This window comes from Bos taurus, chromosome 16 (assembly GCF_002263795.3).
Source record: "Bos taurus isolate L1 Dominette 01449 registration number 42190680 breed Hereford chromosome 16, ARS-UCD2.0, whole genome shotgun sequence".
In the NCBI taxonomy this organism is placed as follows: domain Eukaryota; kingdom Metazoa; phylum Chordata; class Mammalia; order Artiodactyla; family Bovidae; genus Bos; species Bos taurus.
Window position 1 is genome coordinate 3999240 of NC_037343.1, and position 16809 is coordinate 4016048.

At 46.6% G+C, this 16809-nt stretch overlaps 1 protein-coding gene across 9 annotated transcripts in view; it reads left to right on the forward strand.

Moving 5' to 3' along the window:
• The first annotated feature begins 292 nt into the window (after positions 1–292).
• The window catches only part of SRGAP2 (SLIT-ROBO Rho GTPase activating protein 2), a 254625-nt gene continuing 238108 nt past the window's right edge, over positions 293–16809 (forward strand). For 7 of the 9 annotated variants that reach the window (XM_024976226.2, XM_005216678.5, XM_024976228.2 and 4 more), the window contains exons 1-2: positions 293–396; positions 2231–2839. In XM_024976226.2, coding sequence (XP_024831994.1) covers positions 2773–2839 — 67 coding nt within the window. In that variant the 5' untranslated portion in view covers positions 293–396; positions 2231–2772. Of the gene's footprint in view, positions 976–2230; positions 2840–16809 lie in introns of those variants that run through there. The other 2 variants (XM_024976227.2, NM_001205865.1) reach the window with 2 other exon arrangements.

Genomic DNA, 16809 nt, shown 5'->3' on the forward strand with positions numbered 1-16809 from the left:
CCTCAGAAGTGTGTGTTTGGCTGTTGGTTCTCTCTTAATCCCGCCCTTCCATTCTACTGTGGGGCTCGGCCGCCCGGGGAGGAGTTTAACTCTGTGACCACGCCTCGACGGTGCTAGTCACACCTCCAGGGTTTGGCCAGCTCCTCCTCCTCATTCCTGGCCTCTCGGGATCAGCTATTCCTATTGGCTGTGGGCCCCATCGGTCGATAGAAAGCGGGCGCTGATTGGCAGGAGGGTGGGCCCTGCTTCCCGGCGGGGTCCTGTGGAGTTGGCAGAGGCTCCTCGGGGGACTAAGGGGACCGATCTGCGTAGAAGCGGGTGGCGGGGACGAGAGGGGAGGAGAGCTCCTAGTGGGAAGCGGAGCCGGGGGCGCAGGACCCGTCGCGTCAGAGCCAGGTAAAGGCTCCGTCCCTCTCCCTTTTCTTCTCGCCCGCCGCGGGACTGGAGCCCGGACTGGACAGACCGGGCGGCAGAGGCGGGAAGGAGAGGGCGCGGATGAGGCTCTCGGCATCGCCCTCGCGCTGCCGCCCGGAACCCCTCAGTCCCCCTCCCTCCGGACCCACTCCCCGTCTCCCGGTGCAGCCCACAGTGCTTCTTTAGGGCTGCGTCTCCGCCCTTCACCGTCCTGCCCGGGACCCTGCGTTGGCTCTCGCGCCGCGGCGCGAGCTCCCAGGCCCCTCCTCCAAAACCCCTGCACACGGGCAGCCTCGGTGCACCTTTGGGCAGGCGTCGTTGGCATCATCCGTGACCAACGACTGCCCTCTGCCTCTGTCTCCAAGCCTTGGCGGAGAGCCCAGTCACAGCCCTGGACCCAGAAAGACGGGTGTTCCGCGCTGTTTCCGGGGCTCTTCTCCGGCCTCAGCCCCCTGGCCCGCCCGGAACGGGCCCCTCTTCACGCACTCGCCTTCTCGGACCTGCCTCTGCGTCCCCAGAGTTGCTAACATCGTAGCGCCGCCCGTACCACTGCGGCCCACGGTAGTCTCTTAACTCCCCCCTCACCCCCAAGGTAGCCCTTCCTCTGCCCGCTCCCCGCCTATCAAGCATGTGCAGAAGCTCCACTCATCCCCCGTTCGCGTGCAGTCTTCGGACCCCACCTCTCACACCCCCTCCTCCCCCTGCTTCCTGCCCGTCTGAAGCACCACGCCGCCGCTCCGGCTCCCTGCTCCTCCCTCGCTGCGGCCCTTTCTCCAGGCGCGGGAAGTGGGAGACTCCCGGCGCGGAAGGGGAAAGGGGCGGCCAAAGAGGGAGGGTCGCCGCCGCGGCGCGTCCCGGAGCGAGACGCGCCGCTCTGCACTCGCGTCCTCGTCTCTCCCGCCTCCTGGGCCTGGGTCCGAGAGGAATCTCCTCGGGGACCTCCTGGTGCCAGGAGTCGGGGCCGCGAACCTCAAAGACCTCCCCCCGCCCCCACCCCCCAGCCTGGGATTGGGTGCGGTGTCTGGGATCTCTAAGCTTGGGTGATCAATTGGGGGTGGCATTTAGAGTCGCCGTGGTCCCTGACTTGGGAGAGGCGGTGGCTGCTTTCCGCACCCTCCGCCCCCGCCCTGCCTTCCCGGTTTTCCCGACTCAGACCCTAGCCTCTAACCCGTTTCCTGCTTCTGCCGACCACATTGTTTTCCTGGATGTGTCCCACACCGAGCAGCCTTTTTTTTTTTTCCTGCAGATCACTCCCCCAACCCCCGACACCCCCCTCCCCGCCCCCCCGCCACCCCACCAACCCAACATTTTGCTGCCAAGAGAAGCTAGTAACCAAAACAAAACAACTGGCAGGAGGGGCGGAGGGGAAGAAAAGTTGTGCCCGGGTGACTTGTCCCTTCCCGGCTTTGATCCCCTTTGAAGTCCAGGCAGTTGCCCCCGCCCGGGATCGGGGGCCGCGTCGGAGGCAGGGTTGGGAGGGTTCTCTCCGGCTGCCGCTGCCTAACGCTGGCAAGGCTCGGGAGGCCACTGAGGTGTCGCAGTCCCCGCCCGGAACCCCGCGTTCCCGCCGCAGTCCCCACCCCAGGCCCGCGAAGGCCGTTGCTCCAAAGTGTTTTCTTTCAGCCTTAAAACAAAATCCGGAGGGAGCTTCCTTCCTCCCCACCTCGTTTCGCAGGGCTCTGCGGGCCGGGCGGCGTTTGGCTGAGATGAATGGGCCCAGGCCAGGCTGGGAGCGGCGTCCCTTACCCCACCCCCGCAGCGATTAGGATCTGCACTGGGGCTGATAGCCCCCTCCCCTTTTTCCCTGCATTTACAGGCAAGTGAACCGGAGCAAACGACTTCCGATCCAGTCTGCGCTGCTGCGACTCCCGTTTGGGATTTGATTTGCAGCATCTTCGAGCCTGTGCAACAAAACCCCGTGAAACACGCCCAGCCCTCCCCCGGCACCCCGATACGCACCCACTCTCTCCCGGGGACCCAGCTGGGCTAGTCCACACCCCCGCACCCTCACACCATGTTGTGCGGAAGGACTTCCACTCCCCGCCTGTGTCGTTGATGTCAGACCCCAGGCCAGCCTCCGGGCGCTGCAGTTCTCCCGGCTAATGCTGAGGCTGCGGCTCGGGCTCTAGCACAGGAACCAGCTGCCGCCGCGCCCGGCCCCAGCGCCCACCGCCTGCATGTGCCCGCCGTAGCCGCCTGCCCAGCCCGCAGCCCGCGCTCCCCGGAGCGCTGGACACCACCGCGGGGGGCCCCTTCTGCCCTCTGGAGAAACGGTCTTGGAGGTATTGATTTCGGCGGTTGGATTTTTCCCGTGGATCTATCAATTCACAATTCGAATTTGGAAGAAAGAAGGAAAACATGACGTCTCCAGCCAAATTCAAAAAGGATAAGGAGATCATAGCAGAGTACGATACTCAGGTCAAAGGTAAGGGCTTTGAAAAATAGCAAAATGCATCTTCTCTGTAGACCATGGAGACATACATTTCCCTGATTTGCAGGGTGTTCATTTCTTTGGGTGGAGCAGGTGGGGGCAGGCTGACCCTAGAAGTGGTTTCCTAGGTGGGTCTGCGCCTCCGAGGGATTGTCCGTGGCAGGGCCATAGGCTCTGCAAAGGCATTTTCGGAGTGGACTTTACAGTTGTCTGTAGGGCTGGTCATTATTTTGGTAGTCTTTTTCCCTAGGCTAAATAGGATGGGGGGAGGGGCAGGAGGTTCTTGGAGAGAAAAGGCGGCAATTTGCCTCTGGGTGTCTGGGTCAGGTTTCCTTGAAGGACAGCTGAAATCTGACAGGTGTTTAGGAATTTATTTCAGAGGTTGAAGAGGCGTCCAGGCAGAGAAAGGCAACCTTGAGAAGGTGTACCATTTGGAGAGCCCTGGCAGAGACTGGGTTTTTTTATCTGATGCACTATATCCAAACATGGTATTTGCTATGCCATCAGGCACAGGAAGTCTGTAGCCACCTTGGGTGCACCTTGCACCTGCCTGGTCTCTGGTTGCCTGCATTCTGTCTGAGATCCGAGAACAGAAAGAATAAGGTCACTCACGCCCAGTCTCCACCTTCACCTAAACCTGAATGGAGTTGGGATGTTGCTGGGTGGTGCTGATTCTGGAGAATGGGAAGACATAATTGTTTAACCCTTCTGTGCTGTTGTCTTCTGCTCCAGAACACACGCGTTTAAAGGCCCTCATACCTCTCTGCAAAATTATGAGGGGTAAAGCGAAATGTGGACCCAGAGAAAGCAAGACCTGTCGGCATGTCTTTTCCTTTGCCTGACTTGGTGCATGAATCAAAACCCCTTCCCAGATCGCCTTTTTTAACCAGCAATACCCATAGAAGGGGTTCCTGCCTGTTAAAGAGCCCCAGCGTATGGTTGTATAAGGCACTGTCCCTTCCTGGCCAGTCACTAGAAAGAGCCATGTGGCTGTAGCCCATTGAGACCTCAGCTGGGGAGTGGGAGAGGTGGGTGGCCTTGACTGTTACACCACATGGTTGGAGCTCTGGGTTTTCCTTTGTTTCAGAGTGCAGAGGGAGGGGCCCCTCCTTCTTTCCCTGCGCCAATGCAAGGAGACCTTTTCCTATCCTAGAGGACTTGGGAAGGGCCATGCCTCCCCTCTTAGGATTGCTGGGGGTGTGAGTAGGGCAAGAGTTTGAAATGGGCAGCTGCTTTATCTCTTGGAAGGTTGGACGGTAGTCTGAGGTCCACGTTGTGCCTGTGGGATTTTTTAATGTCATCAGCTTGGTCCATGCTGGAGGTACCCTGAAGGACCTTCTATCCACTGGGCTGCAAAGAACTGGGGGAGCTGACTGATGGATAGCTTCAGTTGAGCTGGGGCTGGGAGAGGTGTGGCTGTGAGGTATAATTGAGGTCTTGGCCTCTTGTCACTGTTCATAATCCCGGCCTATTTCTGTAAACAATAGGCTACTGGCCTCAGTGTCCTGTCCAGATGTACTGCATTTGCTGTTGGAATCCCAGTTTTAACCAGATATGTCATCCTTTTTTTTTTTTAATACCTTCTATTCTTAACTGTTGCCATAGGGAGGAGTGTTAATAACTTTGACTTTCCCAGATTTCTCTCCAGAAGCATGCCATTTGACTCAGGTGCAAAGTGATTTCACACGTTTATTTTTTGAAAGGTTCAGGACCGATAGGTGTTGAATTGTATCTGCTGATTCTCTATTGGTGAAGGATTTCTCACAAGTTTCTCAGAATTAAACACTTTGTATATTTACAAACATTGCTTTCTGAGATGATGTAATGCAGTTGACTATTTGGGGTTTCTCTTCAGCCTTGCCACAGGCAGGGGACCGCTTTGCTTTGCACTGATATTTTTTCATTGACACTATTCGGCATCATAGAATTTTATAGGTGGCTGAGCATGATGGCTTACTCAAAGAATGTGCCCGATGAATGCTTATGAGACTGATTTGAATGGTTTAGTCCCTCATTTGTAGCTCAGGCAAGTGGAAAGAAATTAAGAGGCCTGTCCAAGGTCACACAGCTAGGTGGTAGTAGATCTGAAACTAGAAGCAGGTTATTGACTCCCAATTATCTGTTCTTTTCTATTCATATTTACTATGAAACGTCATTTGACCAGAGTAGGGTCAATGTATCGTTGATCATATCAGAGTAGGGTCAATTAAAAAGCCAAAATGTGTTAATGGATAATAGTAGAAATAGTGATAATAATAGATTATGTTTTGTGTGGTCATTGTGTTCCAAGCTGTCCCAAGTGCTTTATAAGAATTGTCTCACTTAATCTTCACTTAAAACCTGGAGGTGAATCTTACTTCATTCTCTATTCACTACATGAAGAAACCAAGGTCCAGAGAGGATAAAGAAGTCCTTCCAAGGTCACCTAGGCAAACCACAGCAGCGGGACTCCACTTCTTTATTCATCAGCTAGTTATTGAGTGTCTTGAATGGGTTCTGGGCACTGGTAACGTAGCTGTGAACAAGACGAAGTCCTCTGCCTCTTGAAGCTTTCCAACTAGAGTCTGTGTTCCCTGTGGAAGATCTTGGAGATCTGTGTTCTCCGTAGAACTTGGAGACAAAGGACCTGGGTTTTGGGTTGGCTCTGCTCCCCTGCTAACTGGAAGCCCTTGGTCAGATTTATGATGTTTCAGCTTTTTATGGTCTGTGTGGGACTCATAGTGCTGCCAGTCTCACTTCTCTTACAGATGCCAGGATAAAAAAGAAAATTAGTTTTTTGGTCTGATGGTTAAGAGCGCAAGATTTTGAGTCAAAGGGATCCAGGTTTAAATTTCAATGCTGCCGCTCGCTTGCCTCTCTCCTTGGGCAAGTTACATGACTTGTCCAAGCATCAGGATACTGACTTGAAAAACAGGCAGCGTAATACATGTTTCCTAGGTGGTTGTGAGAATTCAGTGAGATAGTGTATCAAGATCATTTAACACAGTATCTGGCAGTTGTAAATGCTCAGTGACAGTCAAGTGAAAGTGTTAGTTGCTCAGTCATAGCCAACTCTTTGGGACCCCACGGACTGTAACCCGCCAGGCTCCTCTGTCCGTGAGATTTCCCAGGCAAGAATACTGGAGTGGGTTGCCATTCTCTTCTCCAGGGGATCTTCCCGACCCAGGAATTGAACCTGGGTCTCCTACGTTACAGGCAAATTCTTTACCACCTGAGCCACCAGAAACAGTATGGTCTGCTTAATTGGGATGAACATTCAGTCCGCATTGCCTTTTCACTCCAAAAGTGCCAGTTGTAATGGTAAGAAAGGAGTCCAGGAATAAAACCTGGGCTCTAGTTTAAGTTCCTCCAGTAGTAATGAAAAATATCTTGGTTTGATCTCTTAATGAGAACTGTTTCTCATTCTGAAAAGTGAACAGGTAAACTGTCTAACTGTTGGTCACTGTTGTTCTGTGTATCTCTGGCCAGAGTCCTGAGTCTTGCTTTTCAGTCAGAATGGTTTAAATCAAGAGGACCCTTAATGGACTTTGGGGAACCCTGCCTGTCTGTGGTTTTGGCTCCCTTTAAACCACCTGCTTGCATGTGCCCTGAAGGACTTCTGAGACTGCAGCCCCAGCCCTACCCCAGTGTGGTTTTATGAGGGGCGTGCCTCCTTAGTCAGCCTGCCTTGGAGCTGCCTTCTTAAAAACCATCATTGTTTCTGCTTTGTGGGTGTTCAGATTCCTTTGAAAGTTCATGCCTTTCAATCTCTAACTCGAAAGCAGTAATATTCTTAGTACTTGTACATGGCTCAATTTACAAAGCACTTTGTATACATTAATCTCTGGAAATTCTTGACAGATTCATGATTATAACCCGAGGCCTTTTGGCCCCTAGTCTGTCAGTTTTGGGGATTGGAGCAGCGAAAGGTGGTAAGGTGCAGGGCATAACCTTCACGAGAGGTGATAATCTGGCTGGTATTTGGATGAGCTCACCTCATGGCAGACCCTCCCAGCTATTGTCCTGACCTTGTTCAAGGCTCCTTTCCTATACCCTCTCCATACCTTGAATTTTTACATTCCCCAGGAAGCTTGAGATCAACAGTTAATGCAGATATTCTAGGAGGAACCATCTGAAACAGAGTGGCACTGTGTGCCGAGCCGTCAAATTCTCTTTCTTGAGAACATTAGGGGTCTTGTCTTTTTTTTTTTTTTTTTTTTTTATGTCTTAGAAGAACAGTGTGTGTGCACCACAGAGCTGAGAAGTGAAATTTTGTAATTTCCATCTGGAGCATTTTGATAGAAAAGCCTCAGGCCTTTGCCTAGAACAGTTTAACCCTTTCAGGACCCTTTCAGAGCAGATGAAATTTAAAACTCTAGACATATTGTATGTGCACACACACTTGGGAATGTGGATTGCTGGTATTTAAACAAGCTTTTTCTCTGGGGAGGTGTGAGCTGTTCTTCACTCCTGCCAACAAAGGTCTTTTCAGAAGCTTCTTTCCTCCCAGCCCCCATCTCTCAAGGGAGCTTTAAATATAATCAGTTTGTGAAAAGCTGCAGTAAAACATCTCCTTGGAATCCCCAAGCAGATGCCGTCATCTTCCTGCGAGGTGATGGAAGGCACCTCTTCCCCTGCTCGGGAAGATGGGACTCTGTGGTGAGGTGAGCTCCTGGAAGAAAACGGAGCTCTTGCAGAAAGTCTAGTCCTGTACTCTGTATCTGCAAGTTCAAAGGCCCTGGGGGAAGGTGGTAGGCAGGGAGCTGGGCCTGCTGTGTGCTGTGCAGAGCAGCAATGGTTAGAAATGGGGTTCGTGAGGAGTCCTTAACTTTTCCAGTTTCAGGCACTCTCTTGAGGAATGGAAACAGAAGTTTCCTTTGGAGAACCCCATCTGGTAGTTATGTACCACATAGGTTGAAAGCCTGGACAAGCCCTGATCATTGCTCTGTTATGAAATTTACAGAGTCTGACTTGACCCTGCGATGTAGGTTCCACACCCTTTTAAAATCAACAGGTGCCCAGCCCCTGACTCATAAACGCCCGCCGTTCACTGGACAACGCGGGCTGCCAGTGGCACCCGTCGAGGGCTCCTTCCAGAAGAGAGGTTTTCTTCACGAGAGTCACGATTACCTTAGACCCTAGACCTTCGAGGTCTTTGTTAGGAAAATATAATGTCATGTTGTGTGGAAAAAGAAGTTGATATTTTGATTTCTACTAGCAATAAAGTTCAAGTGAATAGTTTTAACTGGTGTGAGCTACAGAACTGGCCTTTGGGGGAATCTGGGAAAGTTACCTCAAAGTTGTTTGATTTAAAAATAAATAATGAGAGCACTTAAAATGTTTCTGAAAATGACAAAATAACACCTTTACTGAATTTACAATAATGTATAGGAACTCTCTTCTCTCTCTCTAATTGTGGTGAAATACACATATCATAAAATTTACCGTCTTCATGATTCTTAGGTAAACAGTTCAGTGGCATTAATTACGATCACATTGTTGTGTAACCATCACCACCATCTATCCACAAAACTCTTCAATGCAGAGTTGAAACTCTGGACCTATTAAACAATAACTGTCCCCCTCCCCCATCTCTATTTGGTGACTCTAGGTACCTATGTAAGTGGAATATATAGGATGTATCCTTTTATGACTGGCTTATTTCATTTAGCATAATGTATTAAAGGTTCATCCATATTGTAGACACATGTTCATCCTTGTGTCAGAATTTCCTTCCTTTTTATATACATAATCCACATTTTAAAATTATATGTATAATATACATTTTTAAATCCAATCATCCATCCATGGACACTTGGATTGCTTCTACCTTTTGGTTATTGCAAATAATGCTGCTATGAACATATATTCTTACTTTTGAAAAATCTTATCTACACTGAAGTTTTACAGGCTGCATATACATTTCTACATACTAATCACTTGTCTCAATTAAATTTTTAGAGTTAACATTAAAAAATACATATTCATAGTTCCATATTATGAATATATATTTATGTTCATAATATAAGCATTGTATATTAATAAAAATTTTATACCTTTTAATAACTGCATAAGTGACTAAATTTTAATTATATTTTTAACAACTTTATTGAGGTTTAATTGACATATTATAAACCACACATGTTTAAGGTATACATTTGATAAACTTTGACATGTTATTTCCCTATGAAACTATTACAATCAAGATAAATGAATGAAACCACCAGAAAATGTCTTCATCATATTGTGTTAATAAATGAATAGTGTAATACCATATTATAGAAAGGACATTAGGCTAAAAATTAATAAGTAAAAGCTGAATATTACCAAGTTTTAAAAGGTAATGAATAAATGATGATCCAAGCCACCTAGATTGGTGCCTGGAAATTTTATTTAACCTTAGTAAATAAAAACAGTCTCACAGGGAAGTGGAGTTAATAATTATGTTGTAGCCATTACTGTGTGTTTGGGAGGGGGGACACAGGATAAGGAAAGAAAGAAAAAAAATCTTGGATATGTTACAGGTTGAAGCGTGACAGTATCTCTTTTCCTATAGTCCTTGCTTAACTAGTTCCCTGGGCCCAGGCCTCTTCTGAGGGGTCACAGATAAGCCAGATGCCAAGGGGAAGGCCCGGGAGCCCCCTGGGGAGATCTGCTCAGAATTGTCTGAATATGGCTTCTTTCCCCTAATGACTGATTCCCTATTGTCCATTGAATAGAGACTAACTTTCCAAGGTGAACATTACTTGGTCCTCAATACGGCTGCAACCTATCATTTCAACTATACTTTTCCATTTTATTTAAAATGAATTAGAGGCCTGTCTGGACTATTTGCCATTCTTCAGATGCATATATTATTAACTAATATTTTGCTGTTTGTTTGGGGTTTGATGTACTTAATTTTTATACCAACTGTGGTGGTTTAGTGGTTTAGTCGCTAAGTTATGTCCGACTCTTGCAACCCCATAGATTGTAGCCTGCCAGGATCGTCTTGTCCATGGGATTTCTTAGGCAACAATACTGGAATGTACACCAACTGTAGGAGGAATATATTGTTATTATCCTCTTTTGCTGATGAAGAAAATGAGGTAGAAGATTTAGTGACTCACCCAGGGTTTGTAGCTGGTGAATGATGGAACACGAATTAGAGCCTTGGCCATCACCGGAGTCAAGTTTTTCTTCTTTTTTAAAAAGTATTTATTCATTTAATTTATCTCTTTGGCTGCACTGGGTCTTGCTTGCAGTTCATGGGATCTTCAGGCTTTACTGCAGCGTGCTGGATCCCATCTCCTGACCAGGGCTGGCCCTGGCCCCCTGCACTGGAAGTACGGAGTCGTAGCCGCCGGACCACCAGTGAAGTCCTCCCAAGTCAAGTTCTGAGTGCTGTTCTGAGTGCTGTTCTCAGAATACTTCTGTATGCCTGCCCAGCCCCACATCTCCACCTACTGAAACCTCACCCTTCTAACAAAGCCCGGCTTTTCTGGAATACCTTCTTTGGTCACACTGATGAGAAATGACCCCTCTCTCTAATTCACTCACTCACATAGGACTATAGTTTATACTGCCTAAGGTTTTTAGTATTTGTCTTTCAGTCTTCTCTCCTCTCCTAGGCTTCTGGTGGGAATGTTTTGAGGTTTGGGAGTACAATGCAAAGAGCATAGGCTTTGAAAGTAGCCCTTAACAGGAATCATGTCAGCATCACCGCCTTCCCCTACATCCTTGTTCACTTAACTTCTCTTTCAAGCCTCCTCTTCTGTGACATGGAGATAATAAGACCTACCTTGCTGGTTTATTCTGAATGTGTGTAAAATCCCTAGCTTCGTGTATGGCAAATATTAAGTGCTAAATAAGTAACTCATATTATGTGGGGGGAGGAGAGTCCCTTCAGATGGAATAGGGTTGTAGCCTAAATGGTGGCTCTTAGTATATATATATACCGGCTGTAATGATGAACGCATAAATGAATGACCTGGACTACCATAGGTAGTATTAAAAAAAAAATAGTTTCTTAACTTGATGTTAACAATAAATCTTGCGTAATACCACCAAAGTGATTTTTTAAGAAAACAAGCTAATTGCTCTGTTGTGGTCATAGCATGAAAGACTGTTGACATCCATCACTGCCCACTTACCTCGCTCACATTTTATACTACTAGAAGGCTAAACTGCCTCTCGTTTCCTTCCCGCATTATGTTATTTCATGCTTCATGCTTTATCCATGCTGTGTCTTCTTTTCAAATGGGTCCTTTTCCTTGAACCTGGAAAACTTATCCTTTACAACCCAGCTCAGATGTCACCACCTCCAAGAAGTCTTCCCTGCTTATCCTTACTCTCTGCATAGTAACCCTGGGCAGGATTCTAAGCAGGATTCCTTAGTGTTTCTGCACAGGGCTGATCAACCCACCCTCAGCGTCTCCTCAGCAGTTTCTTTGCGCTTCTTTTTATATTGCACTCATCATATTACATTGTAATCCCTTCATTTACACCTCATTATTTACAGCTAGCTGAGTACATTGTGGACAGAATTGTCTTTTATTTGTTTCTATGTTTCTAGGCATGGAAATGAATAAATGCTTATAAATTGAACGTGACCCTTTTCTGAGTTGAGGTTGGATGTGGCAATGCCAGGATGCCTTGCTTCTGCATTTCTCTCCCTACTCCAATAACAAACCTTCTCCTGTGTTAATATTATTTGAAATTCAAAGTAGCTCAAGCACTGTGAATAATATCATTAGACAGGGACAGGTACAAACTATACTGTGCTATGGAGGCTCCCCAGTGAGGGTGAGTTTTCCTTATTTACTTTCTGCTCTCTCCCTTTAGAATCATGGCCCTAGAGCTATACTTGAGTTCTTTAATTATGTCTCTTTCCTTAAAAATCTAGGAAAATATTAACTCTGAAATTCCAAAGAGTTGAAAACAAAAGTAAGATTTTCTATAATTGAAGCAAAACACATTCTCCATTTCTCCAGGATTTATTCATCATTCAAAACCAATATTCCAAGTCTAAATTTGAGAAAGTTTTGGTGTGTTTTGACGAGGAGTTAGTTAAAACAGACTTGACCTGAAGAGGAACTGTTGGGATACTTCTTTGATGCCTGGGTTTGGAGAGCTGCTGCCTCACTGGAAGCAGCTGCGTGATCAACGGTAAAAGGGGAAGACAGGTCCAAAGGGACAAACAGAAAAACGCTCTCCTCTGGTTTTGCGAGCCATTTGGGATTAAGTACCCTTGACTTTATTTATACATTGTGAATGAAGGGTTGTGAACTTGAAATATATATTCGTGAGGAAGGAGAAGCAGCTGGGATGTGCGCCTTCTCCATTTCTGTGGGTATTTTAGGATGCCATCTGTTAGGGAGAAGGCAAAGCCTTTTTTTTTTTTTCTACCTTTCTTCTAAAAATGTGCTAATCAGCAGGCAGGTGACCTGGAAGGCACTGCGAAAGTTGGGACTATGTCTTTGCTGCCTGAGCCCAGACTCTGCCTTTCGAATCAAGTGTGACGGATAGGGTCTGAGTGCTCTCCCTAGAGAAGGTGACCTCACCAGCCACGGGCTCCACAGGAAGACACAGCCCAGAAAACAAAGGGGGCCAGCAGCGTGAGCTGCCTCGGAGCCGGGGATGTGCCAAGAGCTTTGAGAAATACATCCTGTTTCTGAAGTGTGGACAACAGTTTCTCCAAATATCGAACCCCCTTGGAGATGTGCTCCTTTCCCCAGTGGTGTTTTTCTTGTGTTTATTTGTTTATTTGGGCTGGGGGTTGAGGATAGTGGAACCAGTTCTTGTCAGAGTAAGCTGCTCTTCGGGGAAGCATCTTGACTGAGGTACCTGTTTTGGAGCAGTATCTTTTTTTTTTTTTTTTTTGGAGCAGTATCTTTTTATGACACATTGGACTACAGGACTGCATGGTTCCCTGGGAAACAGTGCTGGATTTGGAGTCAGAAAGCCTTGGTTCTCGATTGGCTTTGCCATTTACTGCTGTGATTTTGGGGGTCACTCACTTCAGGTCTCAAACTTCCTAGTTTCCTCATCTGTAAAATCAGGATAACAGTTGATGATTGATGGTGTTGTTGAAGATGACTGGCAATTGTGTTTTAAGTGCTTTTGTTGTGGTTTAGTTGCCAACTCCTGTCCAACTCTTTAGCGACCCCATGGACTGTAGCCCGCCAGGCTCCTCTGTCCATGGGATTCTCCAGGCAAGAATATTGGAGTGGGTTGCCATTTCCTTCTCCAGGGGATCTTCCCGACCCAGGGATCAAATCCTCGTCGCCTCCACTGGCAGGCGGATTCTTTACCACTGAGCCCCCCGGTAAGCCCTTTAAGTGCTTTAGGTACAGTCTTAACTCATGAATCTCCCAGCAGCCCTATGAGGTAGCTACTATTATTATCCCCAATTGACAGATGAGACACAGGGAGGCTAAACAACTTACTCCAAAGCACGTAGCTAGTCAGTGATAAAGGCGGAGTGGGGAACCAAGCCGCCTAAACATTGTTGTGTGGCGCCAATGAAAGAATTCATTTGAAATGCCTTTGAAACTGTGAAATGCTGTAGACATTTAGTTGATTGTTCTCATTTCCTAGTATCTTAATGCAAAAAAGGAGTCCTAAATGCAGTGTTCTAAGTCTCTGCCTAGTATACACCTATTTGATTTCCCATCTAAGAAAATAAAATTAGAAAATTTCTAAGGTCCTCCCCAGCTTTCATGGCTCATTATTTTTGCTTATTTAAGATATTGAAGATGACAGTTTTGGCCCTATTAAGCAGGCACATGTGTAAGTACAAAACCCGTTGTATTCTCTGAATGACACTCTCCCCAGTCTCAGGGCTTGCCATGCCTGTGTGGCTACTGCATACACGCAGCGTGGACCCTGTGGTGGCTCACCAGGTGTGAAATTGAGGGGAGGGGTAGTGACTTGAAGGGCTTCCCTGGTGGCTAAGATGGCAAAGGATCCATCTGCAATGCAGGAGACCTGGGTTCGATCCCTGGGTGGGGAAGATCCCCTGGAGAAGGAAATGGCAACCCACTCCAGTATTCTTGCCTGGAGAATCCCACGGACAGAGGTTCCTGGCGGGCTACACTCCATGGGGCCACAGAGAGTCAGACTGAGTGACTAACACTTTGATAGTGACTTGATGGGCTCTGAGGTGGGCTTGTGATTGGATTACTAGGGACAATAAATGCTTTAATCAGGATAAATCTAGTAAACCTAGGGATTCCAGTAAGCTCAGAAACTTACAAACTGAGAAAATCCTCTCCTGATAATAGTTTCCTCATCAATGTTGGTGGGCCAGAGAGGGAACTTGTATAACTCTTGGTATTATAGTCACTTATGCTGTGTGCAAAGCTTGAATTTAAAAGAAAAGGGAAGTTGGGTGATTGTCTCTAATTAAAATGAAAGAAATAAGGAAGTGAGAGGTTTTTAATTCCTGACATCTGGGCTGGGGCAAACTAGGGGAGGTGTTGTGGATGTGGAACTGAGTAGGCTTGATGCAAACATCTGGGCTTTGGGTAAGTGACTTCAGGCTCTGCCAGGATACAGGATGGCCTCTTGCATCTTCTGTTCCTCTCCATATTGTAGGCCCTTGTCGATAAACGGGTTCCTTTGAGAAGTGTGGTGAGGTACGCTGTGACACAGAATGGAAGTGTTTCCACGATTGTTTGTTTTCTCCCCACCTAATGAATAGGCTAAGTAACAATCTGTTGCTTTAAAATGAGTACTATTAATAATGATGACAGCTCATATTTTTATCATTATGGCGTTTAAAAAAATATTCACAGGGAGGGAGGGCTGTGGGGCCATGGAGCTGCATCGTGTTGGATGAGCCCTTCCACCTTTGGGATTCTCGGCTATAAAGTAGAAAGATGGATTACTGGTTCCTTGCTTCGTCATTTTTAGGACATATGATCCAAAGTGGTTATCTTCAAATGAGTTGACACACAGAGCTTTCGCATTGATAGTTGTCCTGAGAGAAGGCTAGAAACCAGAGAACAGATATCGTAGTTCTTCCTACTTATTTCTCCTACTTCTGGTTTACGGTTTCATTGTTTTAAAAAAATTTTATTGGAGTACAGTTGATTTAGAATGTGTTAGTTTCATGTGAACAGCAGAGTGATTCCGGTATACATATACATATTCATTCTCTTTCAGTCTTTCCTCATATAGATTGTTACAGAATGTTGAGTAGAGGACCCTGTGCTGTAGTAGGTCCTTGTTGATTATCTATTGCATGTATGGGTTAATCCCCAATTCCTAATTTATCCCTTCCTACCATGTTCCTCTGTTGGTAATGATAAGTTTAATTTCGAAATCTGGGAGTCTGTTGCTGTTTTGTCATTTATATAATTTAAAAAAATTAGATTTCACATATGAGTGTAAGTTTCATCTTCAAATGACATTAATAAGCTTTGTGTTTTGGACATCCTTGGAGTCAGTTGTGCTGTGTCTCTTGATCGCTCTTATTTATTCAGTGATTTGTGGTGATGTAAGTTATCTCAGCTTTTTGCGGTCAGCAATTTTAAACAAACATTGAAGCGTTTTGGGTAGATGATATCTGCTGCTTTGATTAAAGAGGTTCTTGATCTGGATATTTTAAGACCAGTGACAACACAATTTTAAAACGCCTAGTCTTTAAACCTAGCCTTTAAAATGGCCATAGTGCCCCCACTGCCAGTCTGACGTGGGTTGATCAGTTAGTTCTTTCTGATGGTGCATGCGTGCCCATGAGCTTTCTCCCACTTGGGCCAGGGAGCAGGACTGCTGGTCCAGAAATGCTGGCTCTTCTGGATTCACCAGCAAAAGGTTAATCATTATCCAGGCGGAAACAAACCTCCCAAGTTTTTAACCTTCTGTTGCCTCAAGTCTTCTTGCTCCTCACAGGAGACAATGCGTGCACACTCTCTCTCTCTCTCTCTTAACAAAACTCAATGTAAAACGATCTCATGTTCATGAGAGCTGGAATTACTTGGGAGGGGTACTTGTGTTCTGCAGGCTCAGTGGGCATGATGTAAAAGCAGGGTGTTTGGCCTGTGGAGATTGAAGATAAGACTGATATGTAATTGAGTAAGAATTTGAAAAATTATCCGATAACATTAGGAGCAACAGAGCACTTGCTTGTGTTCTTTTCTTTTTTTTAATGCTTGAAACTATTTGGAGGAGGAGTATGGAGCTAGCATTGTTTTCAGGGCACGGGAACCCCCTCCCTACCCCACCAGCCACACCTGTTTGCCTAGGCAGAGAGTGTGAGGTCTCTGAGAGATCCTGACAGATCATTTAGTACATTCTTCTGGCCCTGGGCAATTCTTCAGTCCAATCATGTCAGGAAAAGGTCTGTCAGCTAACCTTTAAAATCTTTTCCAGAAGAGTACACCGGAGCCTACCTTTCCATCTTGTTCCAGTGACCCAAACTACAAACAGTCAATTCCTTCATTTGCAGAACTTGAAACAAGATAAAAAAAGGAGGCGATGAACTGAACTCATGCTTTTGCTTCCGCCGCCACACCCTGTGGACAGCCCTTTGCTTCACTCGGGGGAAGGAGGAGGTGACTGACGAAACTTTCACGGTGTTGGCTCACGGCTGCCAAGGTGTTCTTCCCAGTCTCCTCCCCTCCTCAGTGCCACCAGTTTGGGTTCACCTTGTATTGAACAAGGAAATCATGAGCCAATTTCAATCCAGCATCCGTTTATTGAGCACCTACTGTGTGCTTTGTATATGCTAGGTTGTGGGCATATAGAAGTAAATAACAAGGTTTTAGCTTTCAAGGAGCTCCAGCCTATTAAAAGGCATGGACAGATCATACAAATGTGTGGTAGGACTACAGTGGAGGGATATAGAAGGCCCAGGAGGGAGAGCATAGTCTGACGATGAGTAACTTTTTGTGGTGTTGGAGAAGACTCTTGAGAGTCCCTTGGACTGCAAGGAAATCCAACCAGTCCATTCTGAAGGAGATCAGCCCTGGGATTTCTTTGGAAGGAATGATGCTAAAGCT